Source organism: Oncorhynchus keta, chromosome 4, assembly GCF_023373465.1.
Source record: "Oncorhynchus keta strain PuntledgeMale-10-30-2019 chromosome 4, Oket_V2, whole genome shotgun sequence".
Taxonomy (NCBI): Eukaryota; Metazoa; Chordata; class Actinopteri; order Salmoniformes; family Salmonidae; genus Oncorhynchus; species Oncorhynchus keta.
In genome coordinates, this window is record NC_068424.1 from 40,258,087 (window position 1) to 40,275,754 (window position 17,668).

At 41.0% G+C, this 17,668-nt stretch overlaps 1 protein-coding gene across 2 annotated transcripts in view; it reads right to left on the minus strand.

The window, feature by feature from the left end:
* Positions 1-6: 6 nt before the first annotated feature.
* Positions 7-17,668, minus strand: part of LOC118374915 (integrin beta-1-like) — a 45,817-nt gene continuing 28,155 nt past the window's right edge. Inside the window, exons 8-17 of one of the 2 annotated variants that reach the window (XM_035761404.2) lie at positions 17,123-17,218; positions 13,785-13,874; positions 13,412-13,552; positions 12,996-13,198; positions 12,501-12,739; positions 11,944-12,166; positions 10,672-10,904; positions 10,211-10,377; positions 3,797-3,874; positions 7-1,549 (exon numbers count right to left, since the gene is read on the minus strand). In XM_035761404.2, coding sequence (XP_035617297.1) covers positions 3,797-3,874; positions 10,211-10,377; positions 10,672-10,904; positions 11,944-12,166; positions 12,501-12,739; positions 12,996-13,198; positions 13,412-13,552; positions 13,785-13,874; positions 17,123-17,218 — 1,470 coding nt within the window. In that variant the 3' untranslated portion in view covers positions 7-1,549. The remainder of the gene's footprint in view (positions 1,550-3,796; positions 3,875-10,210; positions 10,378-10,671; positions 10,905-11,943; positions 12,167-12,500; positions 12,740-12,995; positions 13,199-13,411; positions 13,553-13,784; positions 13,875-17,122; positions 17,219-17,668) is intronic. The other variant, XM_035761411.2, reaches the window with a different exon arrangement.

Genomic DNA, 17,668 nt, shown 5'->3' on the forward strand with positions numbered 1-17,668 from the left:
ATTCCATGTAATTTAGGTACTTTTTAATAAATACATTCAGAAACAGCATTGGGAAAAGTGAACATAATATTGAAATAAAAGGCACTTTAAAAACAAGATATGGTATTGAGGAGTTGTTGTATTTTAAAACAATTCCAAGAGGCCTTTCACTTAATACTGATTTTACACAAGCACTGCAGATGAGGGGTTACCCCAGCCCAATGATTTCAAAAGGGGGAAACAACAGATTAAAACAAGCTAACTTGTATCAATCAGTATGTCTTCAGAACAAAGTTTACAATTTGTTTAACATTGATCAACATGAAACACATGGAATAAGGCTTTGCAAAGAAGGCAGATATTTGGCTTTGCTAGTAATGAGGACAGAAAAGGACCTGAGGTTGAATACTGAAATCTTATAGAATAAAACTAAATTATACAAAAAATAAATGAAACTTCTAATTTTGTCACAAATGCATGTCAATTGATTATGTAATTAAGTGATTTACATTTATTTATCGCATTAACACAAGTGGTTTTCAATCCCTTTAAAATAGGTTGTTTATGACAGATTTTTTTCAGTCATTTTGCAAGGCAAAACCTGTTCTCATCAATAGTGCAATAACCTTTGACATCTAAACATTAATGCTTTCCATGTATTAGTTCTTAGCACATATTCACACATTACATGTAATGCGTCCCAAACATAGCACCTTGTTCCCCATGTAGTGCACTACTTTTGACCAGGAAGCCTATAGGGTGTTGGTCAAAAGTAGCACGCTATAAACGGAATTGGGTGCCATTTGGGATGCACATGTTACCTGATGACTATGTTAGAATTTATGTGATCTTTAAAAACTACCCCTAATGATGAATCCAGATTCTTGCAATCATGCTTGATGGATGTCTCTTTTATCCACAAATGAATAAGGATATAGTCCTGTCTGAGCCAGAACGGCCCATATGACAGGAGCCCATCTCCTGTTTCTGTAGTGTGAGGCAGGTTGATATACAAGTACACACCCTGAACAGGATGCTAGTCTATCGCAAGGCAAAATCAATGTTTACTACCCTATGGTTGAAAAAATACTTCACAGCCACAATGCAAAATATTGGTATGCTTTAGTCTCAGGTGCTGTTTGACACTCAATGGCACAATAATAACAAGTCCATGAACAGAAAGAGAGTACTCTCTGTGCCCATATGGGTATGGTCTCTGAAAGGCACAACCCGTGGCCCATACCAGTCCTGTGGCAAAAACCTTATTTCTAACCAATTCTTCAAGAGAAAAAAAGCACCTTAAAGTATATACACTTAACAACTAACTGTACATTTTAAAATACAATGATTGCATAAACTGTTAGTAAGAAGACCAAATGTAGTGGCCAAATGTAACGTTATAATACCGAAGCGACAAGAAGAAGAAATTACCAAAGACGGTATACCGCTCATGCCCTAGGACTATATTTGCATACAGTGTTGTTCTGGGAGACCTGAAACTCCATCATTTGCCTTCATATTTGGGGTTGACCACCGTCGTAACAGCACTCTTGTAGATGGGATTTTCTCCCTGGAAGGCACAAGAGAAACAAGAAGAAAATGTTAGAATTGTAATTTACAGTCATTATATACAGTGGGGCAAAAAAGTATTTAGTCAGCCACCAATTGTGCAAGTTCTCCCATTTAAAAAGATGAGAGAGGCCTGTAATTTTCATCATGGGTACACTTCAACTATGAAGGACAAAATGAGAAAAAAAATCCAGAAAATCACATTGTAGGAATTTTAATGAATTTATTTGCAAATTATGGTGGAAAATAAGTATTTGGTCATTAACAAAAGTTTCTCAATACTTTGTTATATACCATTTGTTGGCAATGACAGAGGTCAAACATTTTCTGTAAGTCTTCACAAGGTTTTCACACACTGTTGCTGGTATTTTGGCCCATTCCTCCATGCAGATCTCCTCTAGAGCAGTGATGTTTTGGGGCTGTTGCTGGGCAACACAGACTTTCAACTCCTTCCAAAGAGTTTCTATGGGGTTGAGTTCTGGAAACTGGCTAGGCCAGTCCAGGACCTTGAAATGCTTCTTACGAAGCCACTCCTTCATTGCCCGGGTGGTGTGTTTGGGATCATTGTCATGCTGAAAGACCCAGCCACATTTCATCTTCAATGCCCTTGCTGATGGAAGGAGGTTTTCACTCAAAATCTCACGGTACATGGCCCCATTCATTATTTCCTTTACACGGAGCAGTCGTCCTGGTCCCTTTGCAGAAAAACAGCCCCAAAGCATGATGTTTCCACCCCCATGCTTCACAGTAGGTATGGTGTTCTTTGGATGCATCTCAGCATTCTTTGTCCTCCAAACACGACGAGTTGAGTTTTTACCAAAAAGTTATATTTTGGTTTCATCTGACCATATGACATTCTCCCAATCTTCTTCTGGATCATCCAAATGCTCTCTAGCAAACCTCAGACGGGCCTGGACATGTACTGGCTTAAGCAGGGGTCACGTCTGGCACTGCAGGATTTGAGTCCCTGGCGAAGTAGTGTGTTACTGATGGTAGGCTTTGTTACTTTGGTCCCAGCTCTCTGCAGGTCATTCACTAGGTCCCCCCGTGTGGTTCTGGGATTTTTGCTCACCGTTCTTGTGATCATTTTGACCCCACGGGGTGAGATCTTGCGTGGAGCCCCAGATCGAGGAAGATTATCAGTGGTGTTGCATGTCTTCCATTTCCTAATAACTGCTCCCACAGTTGATGTCTTCAAACCAAGCTGCTTACCTATTGCAGATTCAGTCTTCCCAGCCTGGTGCAGGTCTACAATTTTGTTTCTGGTGTCGTTTGACAGCTCTTTGGTCTTGACCATAGTGGAGTTTAGAGTGTGACTGTTTGAGGTTGTGGACAGGTGTCTTTTATACTGATAACAAGTTCAAACAGGAGCCAGTAATATAGGTAATGAGTGGAGGACAGAGGATCCTCTTAAAGAAGAAGTTACAGGTCTGTGAGAGCCAGAAATCTTGCTTGTTTGTAGGTGACCAAATACTTATTTTCCACCATAATTTGCAAATAAATTCATAAAAAATCATACAATGTGATTTTCTGGATTTATTTTTCTAATTTTGTCTGTCATAGTTGAAGTGTACCTATGATGAAATTTACAGGCCTCTCTCATCTTTTTAAGTGGGAGAACGTGCACAATTGGTGGCTGACTAAATACTTTTTTGCCCCACTGTATGTAACATGTCAGTCATAACACAAAAGTTGCAATTTATGAGGAAAAAAAACCCACAACAAAATCCGACCCCATTTAGAATATCAAATCATTATCAAGCATTCTTTGGAAAGATCATGCCATCATATGGATGGATATCTTGGTGTCATTTTGAGTGAGGATTCGTGTGTTGTCATCCAGGTAACACTGTTAGAAGAAATATCAACAAACGTCTCAAACACATCATGCCATTTCAATCATAGCTTCAAATATGACACAACGTACATACTGCGGTTAAACTGAAGTGTAATAGGCTTATGTGATGACCTGTTACAGTACTTACCTCTAGTCAAACTGTTAACAGAGGGGACAGTTTACAGTATATGGGTTTATTGTTGGTTTTAATATACCATCATGTGGATCTGTCTGTACAATTTCCTCAACTGACTTACTTGGCCCAAAGAGTGACCAAAGGAAAGCCAGAAATATTGAGATTGATAAAATAGTGACAGTTTACAGTACGTTGACAAACACAAAGAAACACACAAATAAAACAAACAGGAAACCCATGCATGAAAACAGACGAGAGAGAAAGTAAATACAAACTTATAGAACCGCAGCTTTACGTCCATAGATAGGATTCTGGAACTTATTAATAGGGCTCTTGTATATAGGATTGTCTTGCTATGGGTAGAGAGAGTGGGACAGACATTTCAGAACAGGAAAAAAACAACAGAAGAGAAACAGAGACAGAATGAAATGAAATCATGGGTAAAGACAAATTAGAAGGACTTGAAACAATGATATATGGAAAAGAGGTTAAAAAAAAGGAAGTATTTTTACATCGGGATCAGAGGCTCAGAAGTTGAGAATCATCTAAGAGTGCTGGGAAGATTCCCTTTCTACAGTTGAAGTTGGAAGTTTACATACACTTAGCTTGGAGTCATTAAAACTTGTTTTTCAACCACTCTACAAATTCCTTGTTAACAAACTATAGTTTTGGCAAGTAGTTAGGACATCTACTTTGTGCATGACAGAAGTCATTTTTCCAAAAATTGTTTACAGACAGATTATTTCACTGTATCACAATCCCAGTGGGTCAGAAGTTTACATACACTAAGTTGACTGTGCCTTTAAACAGCTTGGAAAATTCCCCAAAATGATGTAATGGCTATAGAAACTTCTGATAGGCTAATTGACATAATTTGAGTCAATTGGAGGTGTACCTGTGGATGTATTTCAAGGACTACCTTCAAACTTAGTGCCTCTTTGCTTCACATCATTGGAAAATCAAAAGAAATCAGCCAAGATGTCAGAAAAAAAATTGTAGACCTCCACAAGTCTGGTTCATCCGTGGGAGCAACATCAAAACACCTGAAGGTACAACGTTCATCTGTACAAACAATAGTACGCAAGTATAAACACCATGGGACAACGCAGCAGTCATACCGCTCAGAAAGGAGACGCGTTCTGTCTCCTAGAGATGAACGTACTTTGGTGCGAAAAGTGCAAATCAATCCCAGAACAACCGCAAAGGACATTGTGAAGATGCTGGAGGAAACCGGTACAAAAGTATCTATATCCACAGTAAAACGAGTCCTAATCTCCAACATAACCTGAAAGGCCGCTCAGCAAGGAAGAAGCCACTGCTCCAAAGCCGCCATAAAAAAGCCAGACTACGGTTTGCAACTGCACACAGGGACAAAGATCAGAGAAACGTCCTCTGGTCTGATGAAACAAAAATAGAACTGTTTGGCCATAATGACCATCAGTTATGTTTGGAGGAAAAAGAGGGAGGCTTGCAAGCCGAAGAACACCATCCCAACCATGAAGCACTAGGGCGGCAGCATCATGTTGTGGGGGTGCTTTGCTGCAGGAGGGACTGGTGCACTTCACAAAATAGATGGCATCATGAGGTGGAAAATTATGTGGATATATTGAAGCAACATCTCAAGACATGAGTCAGGAAGTTAAAGCTTGGTTGCAATTGGGTATTCCAAATGGACAATGACCCCACGCATACTTCCAAAATTGTGGCAAAATGGCTTAAGGACAACAAAGTCAAGGTATTGGAGTGGCCATCACAAAGCCCTGACCTCAATCCTATAGAATATTTGTGGGCAGAACTGAAAAAGCATGTGCGAGCAGGAAGGCCTACAAACCTGACTCAGTTACACCAGCTCTGTCAGGAGGAATGGGCCAAAATTCACCCAACTTATTGTGGGAAGCTCGTGGAAGGCTACGTGAAAAGTTTGACCAAGTTAAACAATTTTAAAGGCAATACTACCAAATACTAATTTAGTGTATGTAAACTTCTGGCCCACTGGGAATGGGATGAAAGAAATAAAAGCTGAAATAAATAATTCTCTACTATTATTCTATTATTTCACATTCTTAAAATAAAGTGGTGTTCTTAACTGACCTAAGACAACAACTTTTTTACAAGGATTAAATGTCAGTAATTGTGAAAAACTGATTTTAAATGTATTTGGCTAAGGTGTATGTAAACTTCCGACTTCAACTGTATTTGTATACAAGTCAGGTCAGACTGCTCTCTCATACAGTCATTGATGTCTGAGGTCTTCTCGATGTACCATAATGAGAGAAGAAGCCTCAGTGCCCTGCCCATTTCACCAGAGAAGCTCTCACATGTGGCTGGTCTGAAAGAGTAATTAGGATGTGCTGAATCATCAAGCATCGTAGCAAAATGCTTTGCAATGGAAAAGTAATATGAATGTTTCTTACACACAATTCCATGTAGTACTCTGTCTGTTTTCTTACATTCGGTGCTATTAGGTTTTAATTCTCAGAGTAAATAACTCAACGGACACTATGAAAGCTTAACCAAATTTAATTATTCCCAGAGGATCAATACAGCTGCATTAGACAAAACATGTTTCCACCACCACAACTATATACAGTGGGGCAAAAAAGTATTTAGTCAGCCACCAATTGTGCAAATTCTCCCACTTAAAAAGATGAGAGGCCTGTAATTTTCATCATAGATACACTTCAACTATGACAGACAAAATTAGATTTTTCCCAGAAAATCACATTGTATGATTTTTAATGAATTTATTTGAAAATTATGGTGGAAAATAAGTATTTGGTCACCTACAAACAAGCAAGATTTCTGGCTCTCACAGACCTGTGACTCCTTCTTTAAGAGTCTCCTCTGTCCTCCACTCGTTACCTGTATTAATGGCACCTGTTTGAACTTGTTATCAGTATAAAAGACACCTGTCCACAACCTCAAACAGTCACACTCCAAACTCCACTATGGCCAAGACCAAAGAGCTGTCAAAGGACACCAGAAACAAAATTGTAGACCTGCACCAGGCTGGGAAGACTGAATCTGCAATAGGTAAGCAGCTTGGTTTGAAGAAATCAACTGTGGGAGCAAATGGAAGACATACAAGACTACTGATAATCTCCCTCGATCTGGGGCTCCACACAAGATCTCACCCCGCGGGGTCAAAATGATCACAAGAACGGTGAGCAAAAATCCCAGAACCACACGGGGGGACCTAGTGAATGACCTGCAGAGAGCTGGGACCAAAGTAACAAAGCCTACCATCAGTAACACACTACACCGCCAGGGACTCAAATCCTGCAGTGCCAGACATGTCCCCCTGCTTAAGCCAGTACATGTCCAGGCCCGTCTGAAGTTTGCTAGAGAGCATTTGGATGATCCAGAAGAAGATTGGGAGAATGTCATGTGGTCTGATGAAACCAAAATATAACTTTTTGGTAAAAACTCAACTCGTCGTGTTTGGAGGACAAAGAATGCTGAATTGTATCCAAAGAACACCATACCTACTGTGAAGCATGGTGGTGGAAACATCATGCTTTGGGGCTGTTTTTCTGCAAAGGGACCAGGACGACTGATCCGTGTAAAGGAAAGAATGAATGGGGCCATGTATCATGAGATTTTGAGTGAAAACCTCCTTCCATCAGCAAGGGCATTGAAGATGAAACGTGGCTGGGTCTTCATGCATGACAATGATCCCAAACACACCGCCCGGGCAACAAATGAGTGGCTTCGTAAGAAGCATTTCAAGGTCCTGGAGTGGCCTAGCCAGTCTCCAGATCTCAACCCATAGAAAATCTTTGGAGGGAGTTGAAAGTCTGTGTTGCCCAGCAACGGCCCCAAAACATCACTGCTCTAGAGGAGATCTGCATGGAGGAATGGGCCAAAATACCAGCAATAGTGTGTGAAAATCTTGTGATGACTTACAGAAAATGTTTGACCTCTGTCATTGCCAACAAATGGTATATAACAAAGTATTGAGATAAACTTTTGTTATTGACCAAATACTTATTTTCCACCACCTTCTGTAGCTCAGTTGGTAGAGCATGGCGCTTGTAACGCCAGGGTAGTGGGTTCGATCCCCGGGACCACCCATACGTAGAATGTATGCACACATGACTGTAAGTCGCTTTGGATAAAAGCGTCTGATAAATGGCATATATTATTATTATTATTATAACTTTCAAATAAATTCATAAAAAAATCCTACAATGTGATTTTCTGGATTTTTGAAGTTGAAGTGTACCTATGATGAAAATTACAGGCCTCTCTCATCTTGAGATACCTTGTACAATTGGTGGCTGACTAAATACTTTTTTGCCCAACTGTATACACTCCAATTTTAGGCACTCCTCCTTTTCTCCAATCCTTACATTTATTATGGTTCGACAGGAAGACGAAGTAATAGGGTAATAAACCATAATTTCTCCCTTAAGGGGATCTGACCTGACCTCAACCCCTCATGTGCCTAATCCACAGATGTCCATCCGTATCCCCTATAGCAATCCTGTGACTTCCTCACGTCCATCGAACACATTCCAAAGCCATCTGGCTCCTACAGATAACCATTAACTTCTGATGTAAAAACCAGTCTCTTTCCCTCGTCAGATACTATATTTTTGAGTACAACAATGTTCCAAGTTTATCCCAGAATCTAACAGTGCCTAATGAATACCACCCTGCTGTCCGGAATTTAACCTCTGCCTGCTGTGTGGTTAACACGACACTAGATGGCAGCAGAACTCCACCAACCAAACTAGGCTTCTGTAGCAACTCCCAGGAAAAGACAGATATACATTACCAGTCAAAAGTTTGAACATACCTACTCATTGAAAGGTTTCTTTATTTTGACTATTTTCTACGTAGTAGAATAATAGTGAAGAACTCATAAATACAATAAAATAACACATATGGAAATGTGTAGTAACCACAAAAGTGTTAAACAAATCAAAACATGAGATTTTTCAAAGTTGCCACCCTTTGCCTTAATGACAGCTCTGCTTACTCTTGGCATTCTCTCAACCAGCTTCATGATGTAGTCACCTGGAATGCATTTAAATTAAAAGTTCATTTGTGGAATTTATTTCCTTCTTAATGCGTTTGGGCCAATCAATTGTGTTGTGACAAGGTAGGGGTGGTATACAGAAGATAGCCCTATTTGGTAAAATACCAAGTCCATATTATGGCAAGAAGAGCTCAAATAAGGAAAGAGAAATGAGTCCATCATTACTGTAAGACATGCAGGGCAGTCATTTTGGACCAATTCAAGAACTTTGAAAGTTTCTTCAAGCGCTATGATGAAACTGGCTCTCATGGAGGACCGCCACAGCAAAGGAAGACCCAGAGTTACCTCTGCTGCAGAGGATAAGTTCATTAGTTAACTGCACCTCAGATTACAGCTTAAATGCTTAATAGAGTTCAAGTAACAGACATCTCAACATCAACTGTTCAGAAGAGACTACGTGAATCGGGCCTACATGGACTATTTGCTGCAAAGAAACCACTACTAAAGGACCCCAATAAGAAGAAGAGATTTGCTTGTGCCAAGAAACATGAGCAATGGACATTAGACCGGTGGAAATGTGTCCTTTGGTCTGACGAGTCCAAATTTGAGATTTTTGGTTCCAACCGCCGTGTCTTTGTGAGATGCAGAGTAGGTAAATGGATGATCTCTGCATGTGTGGATCCCACTGTGAAGCATGGAGGAGGTGGCGTGATGGTGCTTTGCTGGTGACACTGTCAGTGATTTATTTAGAATTCAAGGTACAATTAACCAGCATGGCTACCACAGCATTCTGCAATGATACGCCATCTGGTTTGCACTTACTGGGAATATCATTTGTTTTTCAACAGGTTAATGACCCAAAAACACCTCCAGGCTGTGTAAGGGTTATTTGACCAATAAGGAGAGTGATGAGTACTGCATCATGTGACCTGGCCCCCACAATCATCCGACCTCAACCCAAATTAGATGATTTGGGAGGAGTTGGACCGCAGAGTGAAGGAAAAGCAGCCAATAAGTGCTCTGCATGTATCGGAACTCTTTCAAGACTGTTGGAAAAACATTCCTCATGAAGCTGGGTGAGAGATGCCAACAGTATGCAAAGCTGTCATCAAGGCAAAGGGTGGCTACTTGGAATAATATCATAACTAATATATTTTCATTTTTTAACACTTGTTTACTTACTACATGACTCCATATGTGTTATTTTATTGTATTTATGAGTTCTTCACAATTATTCTACAATGTAGAAAATAGTAAAAAATAAAGAAAAACCCTTGAATGAGTAGGTGTGTCCAAAATTGACTGGTACTGTATGTGTATTCAGGGACCGTCACATTCCAAAAAGGCTTCTGTTTTTTGGATTCTCTATTTTGCACAGAGATGACTAAGATATTTACTTTGAAGTTGAAATTGAGTAGGACTGTCTGTGCGTCTTATAAAATCCTCATCATCAACAGGTCTGTTACAGTCATCAAAGGCTGAGAGAGAGTACAACACTGTTTCCAACTCTATATTCCTCTAAGAGTCCATTCTCTGTTTAAGAGATTCAGATGGTTGTCATATCTATAACACCTGTTTTCCATGTCTCAATCAACCTACTGAAATTAGCCAGGGAGAATATAAACTAAGACCGGCAAAAATACATAATCGCCCTTACAAACTTCTCAAAGATGGCTGCCAGGTACGGTCTATTATCCACTCTTACCGTGTCCCATTTAGCATTCATCTTCTCCTTTTCAAACTTGGCGAACTCCCTCCTGTCGTGGATGATCATGAGCAGCTTCCAAATGAGCAGCAAAGCCAGGCCGATCAGCACAATGCCCGCCACAACGCCAGCCACGATGGGGATGATGTCCGGGCCCGCAGGGCAGTCTGGAACACAGACAGGGAAACACATAGCAAGAAAAGGAAGTTAGCCCAATATTTTTGAGGGTATTTAACCAGGCAAGTGAGCTGATGTAAAATCAAATTCATATACACAATTACATCCTGATTTGCATTACACTGCATCTTGGACAAGGAACTTCTGGTCAGTTCTTCACGGTCAGGCCAAGAACTCCGAGCTCTAATGACAACACTACTCAATGGATAAAACAAATAAACCTATTTTTCACCTTGTTATATCCTCAGTCACAATGCCATGCCAGAGACTACATATTCTCTCACCGAGTGTTTCCACCACATGGACCTCCTTCTCTGTGTTGTTGTTGACAGCGTAGGTGTAGTAGAACCAGCAGTCGTTGGCATCCCTCTCCTTACAGTGCATCAGGGGGAAGGCCTGTCCTGGCTGGGGCAGCTTGTCTCGGTCTTTCACCTTGATCAGGTTGAAGTAGCTACAGTCCCTCTCACACGTCTCCTTCTTCTCCCCCGTCCCAAAGGCCCTGCACTGAACACACTCCCTGTGGAAGACAGGACATTGACATTAAACTCTGTACAGATTTTTTATTTTTTTACCTTTATTTTACTAGGCAAGTCAGTTAAGAACAAATGTTATTCTCAATGACGGCCTAGGAACAGTGGGTTAACTGCCTGTTCAGGGGCAGAACGACAGATTTGTACCTTGTCAACTTGGGGTTACTAGTCCAACGCTCTAACCACTAGGCTACCCCGCCGCCGACTACCTGCATGGAGTAACACATGCAGGTAGTCTCACATTGGGATTCCTACACTTGCAACATATTCACTTGTCTATTGAAATGTAAGAAAGCTAAATATTGAGGTTTATGCAAGCGTCTGTAGTGGGCAATGCTGTACCCTACACTCTTAGCATATTTTTTCGATCTAGAACCTAAAAGGGTTCTTCAGCTGTCCCCATAGGAGGACCCTTTGAAGAACCCTGTTTGATTCCAGGTAGAATCAAAAAGGGTTATTCTACGGGGACAGCTGAAGAACCCTTTTATCTAAGAGTGCAACTAGCACCACTGGTTTTAGATCTCACAGTCTAAACGGTCCATTGTTCCCTTTTTTTGGAATGATTGGAAGAAAGGAAACAAGAGGTCACAAAAATAATGCAGGTTCAGTCGGATAAATGAAGAAGGCTAGATGCCTATTTAAAAAAGGTTGAGGCAAACGTAATGCTGAAGAAAGACTTCTGTAGCTCAGTTGGTAGAGCATGGCGCTTGTAACGCCAGGGTAGTGGGTTCGATCCCCGGGACCACCCATACGTAGAATGTATGCACACATGACTGTAAGTCGCTTTGGATAAAAGCGTCTGCTAAATGGCATATATTATTATTATTATTATAAAGAGAGAAGGGATCGGCCCCTTACAAAAAAAAGAACGGGGGGGGGCTGAATTATTTTCAACCATTACAATAAACCTTTATGTAATCCACATATAACATTCCCACAAGGAAATACAGCAAATATTTGTTTTTTTGCGTTGTTAAAACAATATAATGATCAAATAGAATGAATGAATTCCTTTATTCAACTCACTTGTGTTCTGCGCAGACTCCTGGACAGGTGGGGCAGATCTCACAGGTAGGCCCCTGGAACTTGGGGTCAGTGCACTTACAGGTTCCACACTCACAGGTGCCCCGGCCATTACAGATCTGCTTGTTAGAGGCCAGGCAGGTTGTTGTGTCCAGAGAACAGTCACAGGCACTGCCCGTCCAGTTGGCATCACAGATACACACCCTGCACTCACAACGACCGTGTCCTGCCACAACACAACACACACAGGGTCAGAGATGAGAGATTACCCTGCAAAGATCAAATACAATCACAGATAAAAAAGGCTGACATTAACGAGGGTAAATCTAATTTCATAACGGGCAATGATCTGTAATTTCATTGGAAATGGGCTCATTATAACCACAAACGATCACGAGGTCACTCATTTGTGTGCAGAGCAGGATGTCACACTTGTCTTCAGATGGTAGAGCTTGGCCATCATTTCACAGTAAGCAAAATCTGTAATTATATAATTTAACACATTTATCTGCTTCGACGCATGCCTATTGCACACCACAGCAGCTCAACTGATGACTTACCTCCACAGAGTTTGTTGTTGGAGCGGTCACAGTTAAAGTTGTCACAATCGCAGAACTTTCCACTGTAGCGTTCCTCTGGGTTCTCCCTCTTCTTACACTCACAGGTTCCACACACACAGTCTCCATTGTTGCTGCAGATGTCTGTACCATTGTCTTTACGACAGTTCTTATCCAGGTCTTCGCTGGTCACTTCGTTGGTGCTGCACTCACAATGTCTACCTATACGGCCCTCGTTGCACCTGAGCGACAATAAAGAAAATCAAATGTAATCCTTTTTTACAACAACATGCCAATATTGTAGAATATTCAGAAAAACGAATGCAATACACCGGAAATCAGTTACATATCAATGGACTATAGAAATAGATTTACAATGCATTATACATTCAGTATCAAACATCATACTGTACACTTTCTCTATGCCATGGACAATATTACAATATGAAAGGTAAATAAGGGTTAAGATCTTCTGCCTGTGAAACACAAGTGCCTTACCTGCAGGCTCCACATTCATATGTCCCGTTGCCTTTGTGGCAGATTTCACTCTTCTCAGTGCCGTTTTTGTGACAGTCACATTCACAGATGAAGTTCAGAGTGATCTCCACCTCCTCTGTGAACCCTAGGGGTTTGATCTTGATGGTCTCTGGTTTGCCCATCTTAGGACACTGCTTAGCTGTGATGCTTATGGTGAAAGACACCTACAGATAAGTGATGAAGGAACGCATTCACACTAAGGGCATACTATTTACATTTCATAATAAAAACAACGATGCATTTGACTCGTCGGACATCTAATAACGGACCAATCCAATGCACTTGATCAGAAAACTGAAATAACTGAACCTGAAAGATGAAAAAAAAAAGATCTATATTTAGAATAGAAAACGACGGAGGATGTTTTGGTTACCCACCTCGTCTCCGATGGAGATGTTGGAGCATTTTCTTCCCATCTCTCCCTCACCAGTCACTCCGTTCTTGCAGCGTGACTGGTACGCGATGGTCACTCCCTCTGCTAGCTTACTGTTCTCCAGAATCACCTCTGAGGAAAGAGACTACCACACAAAGAACAAGAGTTAGCCCACTGCAAATTGAAAATATACTCTATTCAGTAATCTACAGTTTTTAAAATGCATATTTGAAAAATGTCCCATGCAAAGAACAGTTCAGACAGGGACGTGATGACTTTAAAATAAGAGCAGCACGGTTTTTGCCAACTATTTTGAGGCTGAAAGTGAGATTGTGTGCAGTGCATATTGTCTAGTAACCAATTTAATTTATACTTACATTGTAGGCATCAATAATGAGGTTGATAACGTTGCTGGAGTTTGCAGAGAGTGTCCCAACTGCAGACTTAGGAATGAGATTCTTCAACTCCTGAGAAGAGAGAGAACACCGTAGAGTAAATTATCTAGTATGTCAATATGAATCATGTACAATCGTGGCCAAAAGTTTTGAGAATGACACAAATATTAACTTCCACAAAGTTTGCTGCTTTAGTGTCTTTAGATATTTTTGTCAGATGTTACTATGGAATACTTAAGTATAATTACACGCATTTCATAAGTGTCAAAGGCTTTTATTGACAATTACATGAAGTTGATGCAAAGAGTCTATATTTGCAGTGTTGACCCTTCTTTTTCAAGAACTCTGCAATCCGCCCCTGGCATGCTGTCAATTAATTTCTGGGCCACATCCTGACTTATGGCAGCCCATTCTTGCATAATCAATGCTTGGAGTTTGTCAGAATTTGTTTTTTGTTTGTTTGTCCACCCGCCTCTTGATCACAAGTTCTCAATGGGATTAAGGTCTGGGGAGTTTCCTGGCCATGGACCCAAAATATCGATATATTGTTCCCCGAGCCACTTAGTTACCACTTTTGCCTTATGGCAAGGTGCTCCATCATGCCGGAAAAGGCATTGTTCGTCACCAAACTGTTCCTGGATGGTTGGGAGAAGTTGCTTAAGGAGGATGTGTTGGTACCATTCTTTATTCATGGCTGTGTTCTTAGGCAAAATTGTGAGTGAGCCCACTCCCTTGGCTGAGAAGCAACCCCACACATGAATGGTCTCAGGATGCTTTACTGTTGGCATGACACAGGACTGATGGTAGCGCTCACCTTGTCTTCTCCAGACAAGCTTTTTTCCAGATGCCCCAAACAATCAGAAAGGGGATTCATCAGAGAAAATGACTTTACCCCAGTCCTCAGCAGTCCAATCCCTGTACCTTTTGCAGAATATCAGTCTGTTCCTGATATTTTCCCTGGAGAGAAGTGGCTTCTTTGCTGCCCTTCTTGACACCAGGCCATCCTCCAAAAGTCTTTGCTTCACTGTGCATGCAGATGCACTCACACCTGCCTGCTGCCATTCCCGAGCAAGCTCTGTACTGGTGGTGCCCCAATCCTGCAGCTGAATCAACATTAGGAGACGTCCTGGCGCTTGCTGGACTTTCTTGGGCACCCTGAAGCCTTCTTCACAACAATTGAACCACTGTCCTTGAAGTTCTTGATGATCCGATAAATTGTTGATTTAGGTGCAATCTTACTGGCAGCAATATCCTTGCCTGTAAAGCCCTTTTTTTGTGCAAAGCAATGGTGAGGGCACGTGTTTCCTTGCAGGTAACTATGGTTGACCGAGGAAGAACAATGATTCCAAGCACCACCCTCCTTTTGAAGCTTCCAGTCTGTTAATGGCAAAGAGGGACTTTGCAATTAATTGCAATTCATCTGATCACTCTTCACAACATTCTGGAGTATTTGCAAATTGTCATCATACAAACTGAGGCAGCAGACTTCGTGAAAATTAATATTTGTGTTATTCTCAAAACTTTTGGCCATGACTGTAGATCTCTAAATAATCAATGCACCAGAAAAGTTGCTCAGAGCAAAGCTGTTATGTTTTGCCTGCCCATTTTAGATTGGAGAGCAGTTTGATTGTGGTCTGCAAACACATAGTTGTAAGGTCTGAATCTAAAGTTATAACTATTTAGTGTTGTGACATTCTACATTTTGACAAAGATCCAAGTCAAAGTCTATATCAAAATGGCACCATATTCCTTAAACAATTTAGTGCACTATATACATTGCCTTCGGAAAGTATTCAGACTCCTTGACTTTTTCCACATTTTGTTACGTTACAGCCTTACTCTAAAATGGATAAAATATATATCCTCAGCAATTAACACAAAATACCCCATAATGACAAAGCCAAAACAGGTTTAGACATTTTTGAAAATGTATTAAAAATAAACAAAAACCTTATTTACATAAGTTCAGACCCTTTGCTATGAGACTCACAATTTAGCTCAGTTGCATCCTGATAATTCTACAACTTGATTGGAGTCCACTTGTGGTAAATTCAATTGATTGGACATAGTTTGGAAAGGCACACACCTGTCTATATACGGTCCTACAGTTGACAGTGCATGTCAAAAAACCAAGACCTGAGGTCAAATGAATTGTCTGTAAAGCTCCGAAACAGGACTGTGTCGAGGCACAGATCTTGGGAAGGGTACCAAAAAATACTCTTCCTAGAGCTGGCCGCACGAGAGAAAGGCCTTAGTCAGGGAGGTGACCAAGAACCCGATGGTCACTCAACCTCAAGATTCTCTGGTCTGATGAAACCAAGATTGAACTCTTTGGCCTGAATGCCAACCGTCACGTCTGGAGGAAATCTGGCACCATCCCTATGGTGAAGCATGGTGGTGGCAGCATCAAGCTGTTGGGTTGTTCTTCAGCCGCAGGGACTGGGAAACTAGTCAGGATTGAGGCAAATATGAGCGGAGCAAAGTACAGAGGGATCTAACAGGACAACGACCCTAAGCACACAACCAAGACAATGCAGGAGTGGCTTTGGGATAAGTCTCTAAATGTCCTTGAGTGGCCGAGCCAGAGTTTGGACTTGAACTCGATCAAACGTCTCTGGAGAGACCTGAAAATAGCAGTGCAGCAATGCTCCGCATCCAACCTGACAGAGCTTGAGAGGATCTGCAGAGAAGAACAGGAGAAACTCCCCAAATACGGGTCCGCCAGGCTTGTAGCGTCATACCCAATAAGACTCAAGGCTGTAATTGCTGCCAAAGGTGCTTCAACATATGTCTAAACCTGTTTTTGCTTTGTCATTATGGGGTATTGCATATAGATTGATGAAGAGAATACGGCTGTAACCTAACAAAATGTGGAAAAAGTCTAAGGGTCTGAATACTTTCCGAAGGCACTGTACATCATAGGGTGCCATTTGGGATGTAACCCAAGTCTAACAGTGGAATCAAATAATCAAAGACTTTCTCCCGAGGTTGACAAACACTGTCCAAGCATTGGAACTGATGTGGATATGATAAAGAAATATTGTCGAACTCCAGGCAGACATCTAAATGGCTTGAAAAGGGCAAAAGGGAACATTCAGAGGCTTGTGTCCCAAATGGCACCCTATTCCTTATAAAGTGCACTACAAAAGTAGTGCAATATATAGGGAAATTGTTGCCAGTTGGGACACAAGCAGATGTCCAAAGATATGTTACCAGTAAAGGTAAAGGTAAATGCTTCACTACTCTTCAAAGGGTTGGGCTTCCTCCAACAGAGAAGCACAGAAACTTGAAAATTCCACACACAGGAACAACTGACTGACCTTGTAAACAGGCTGGAACTCCTCTGTGATGGCAAAGATTGTCTGGATGTTGTTGTCACTTAGTTTCTGAACCAGATGGGCGATGGAGGGGTAGTCCTGTTACAGGGAGACAATTAGTAAGTACAGGTACTAGGTTAGCCCTTTGATAACATCACTAAGGCAAGAAGCCCATAACCTTCAAATCTTGTCATATTCAAAATACAAACCACACAGAAGAGAAAAAAGCCACAATACATACAGTAAATAGCAGTGTATTAATTAATAAATAATGCCTAAGAACCCGGGCATTACAGTGTGACAACTCCCGACAAGGGCTGTTCTAAGGCCCAGGGTGAAGCCATAATTCCTGGGTTCCAGGGCATTATTGTTTTAGTTATTTCCTCATCATTTGACCCAGTCTTAATCCTATTCATTCAACATTGCTATGCTAAACAAATCATTGGCATTTTTGAAGTTGAAGTCAGAAGTTTACATACACCTTAGCCAAATATATTTAAAATCAGTTTTTCACAATTACTGACATTTAATCCTAGTAAAAAAGTCCTT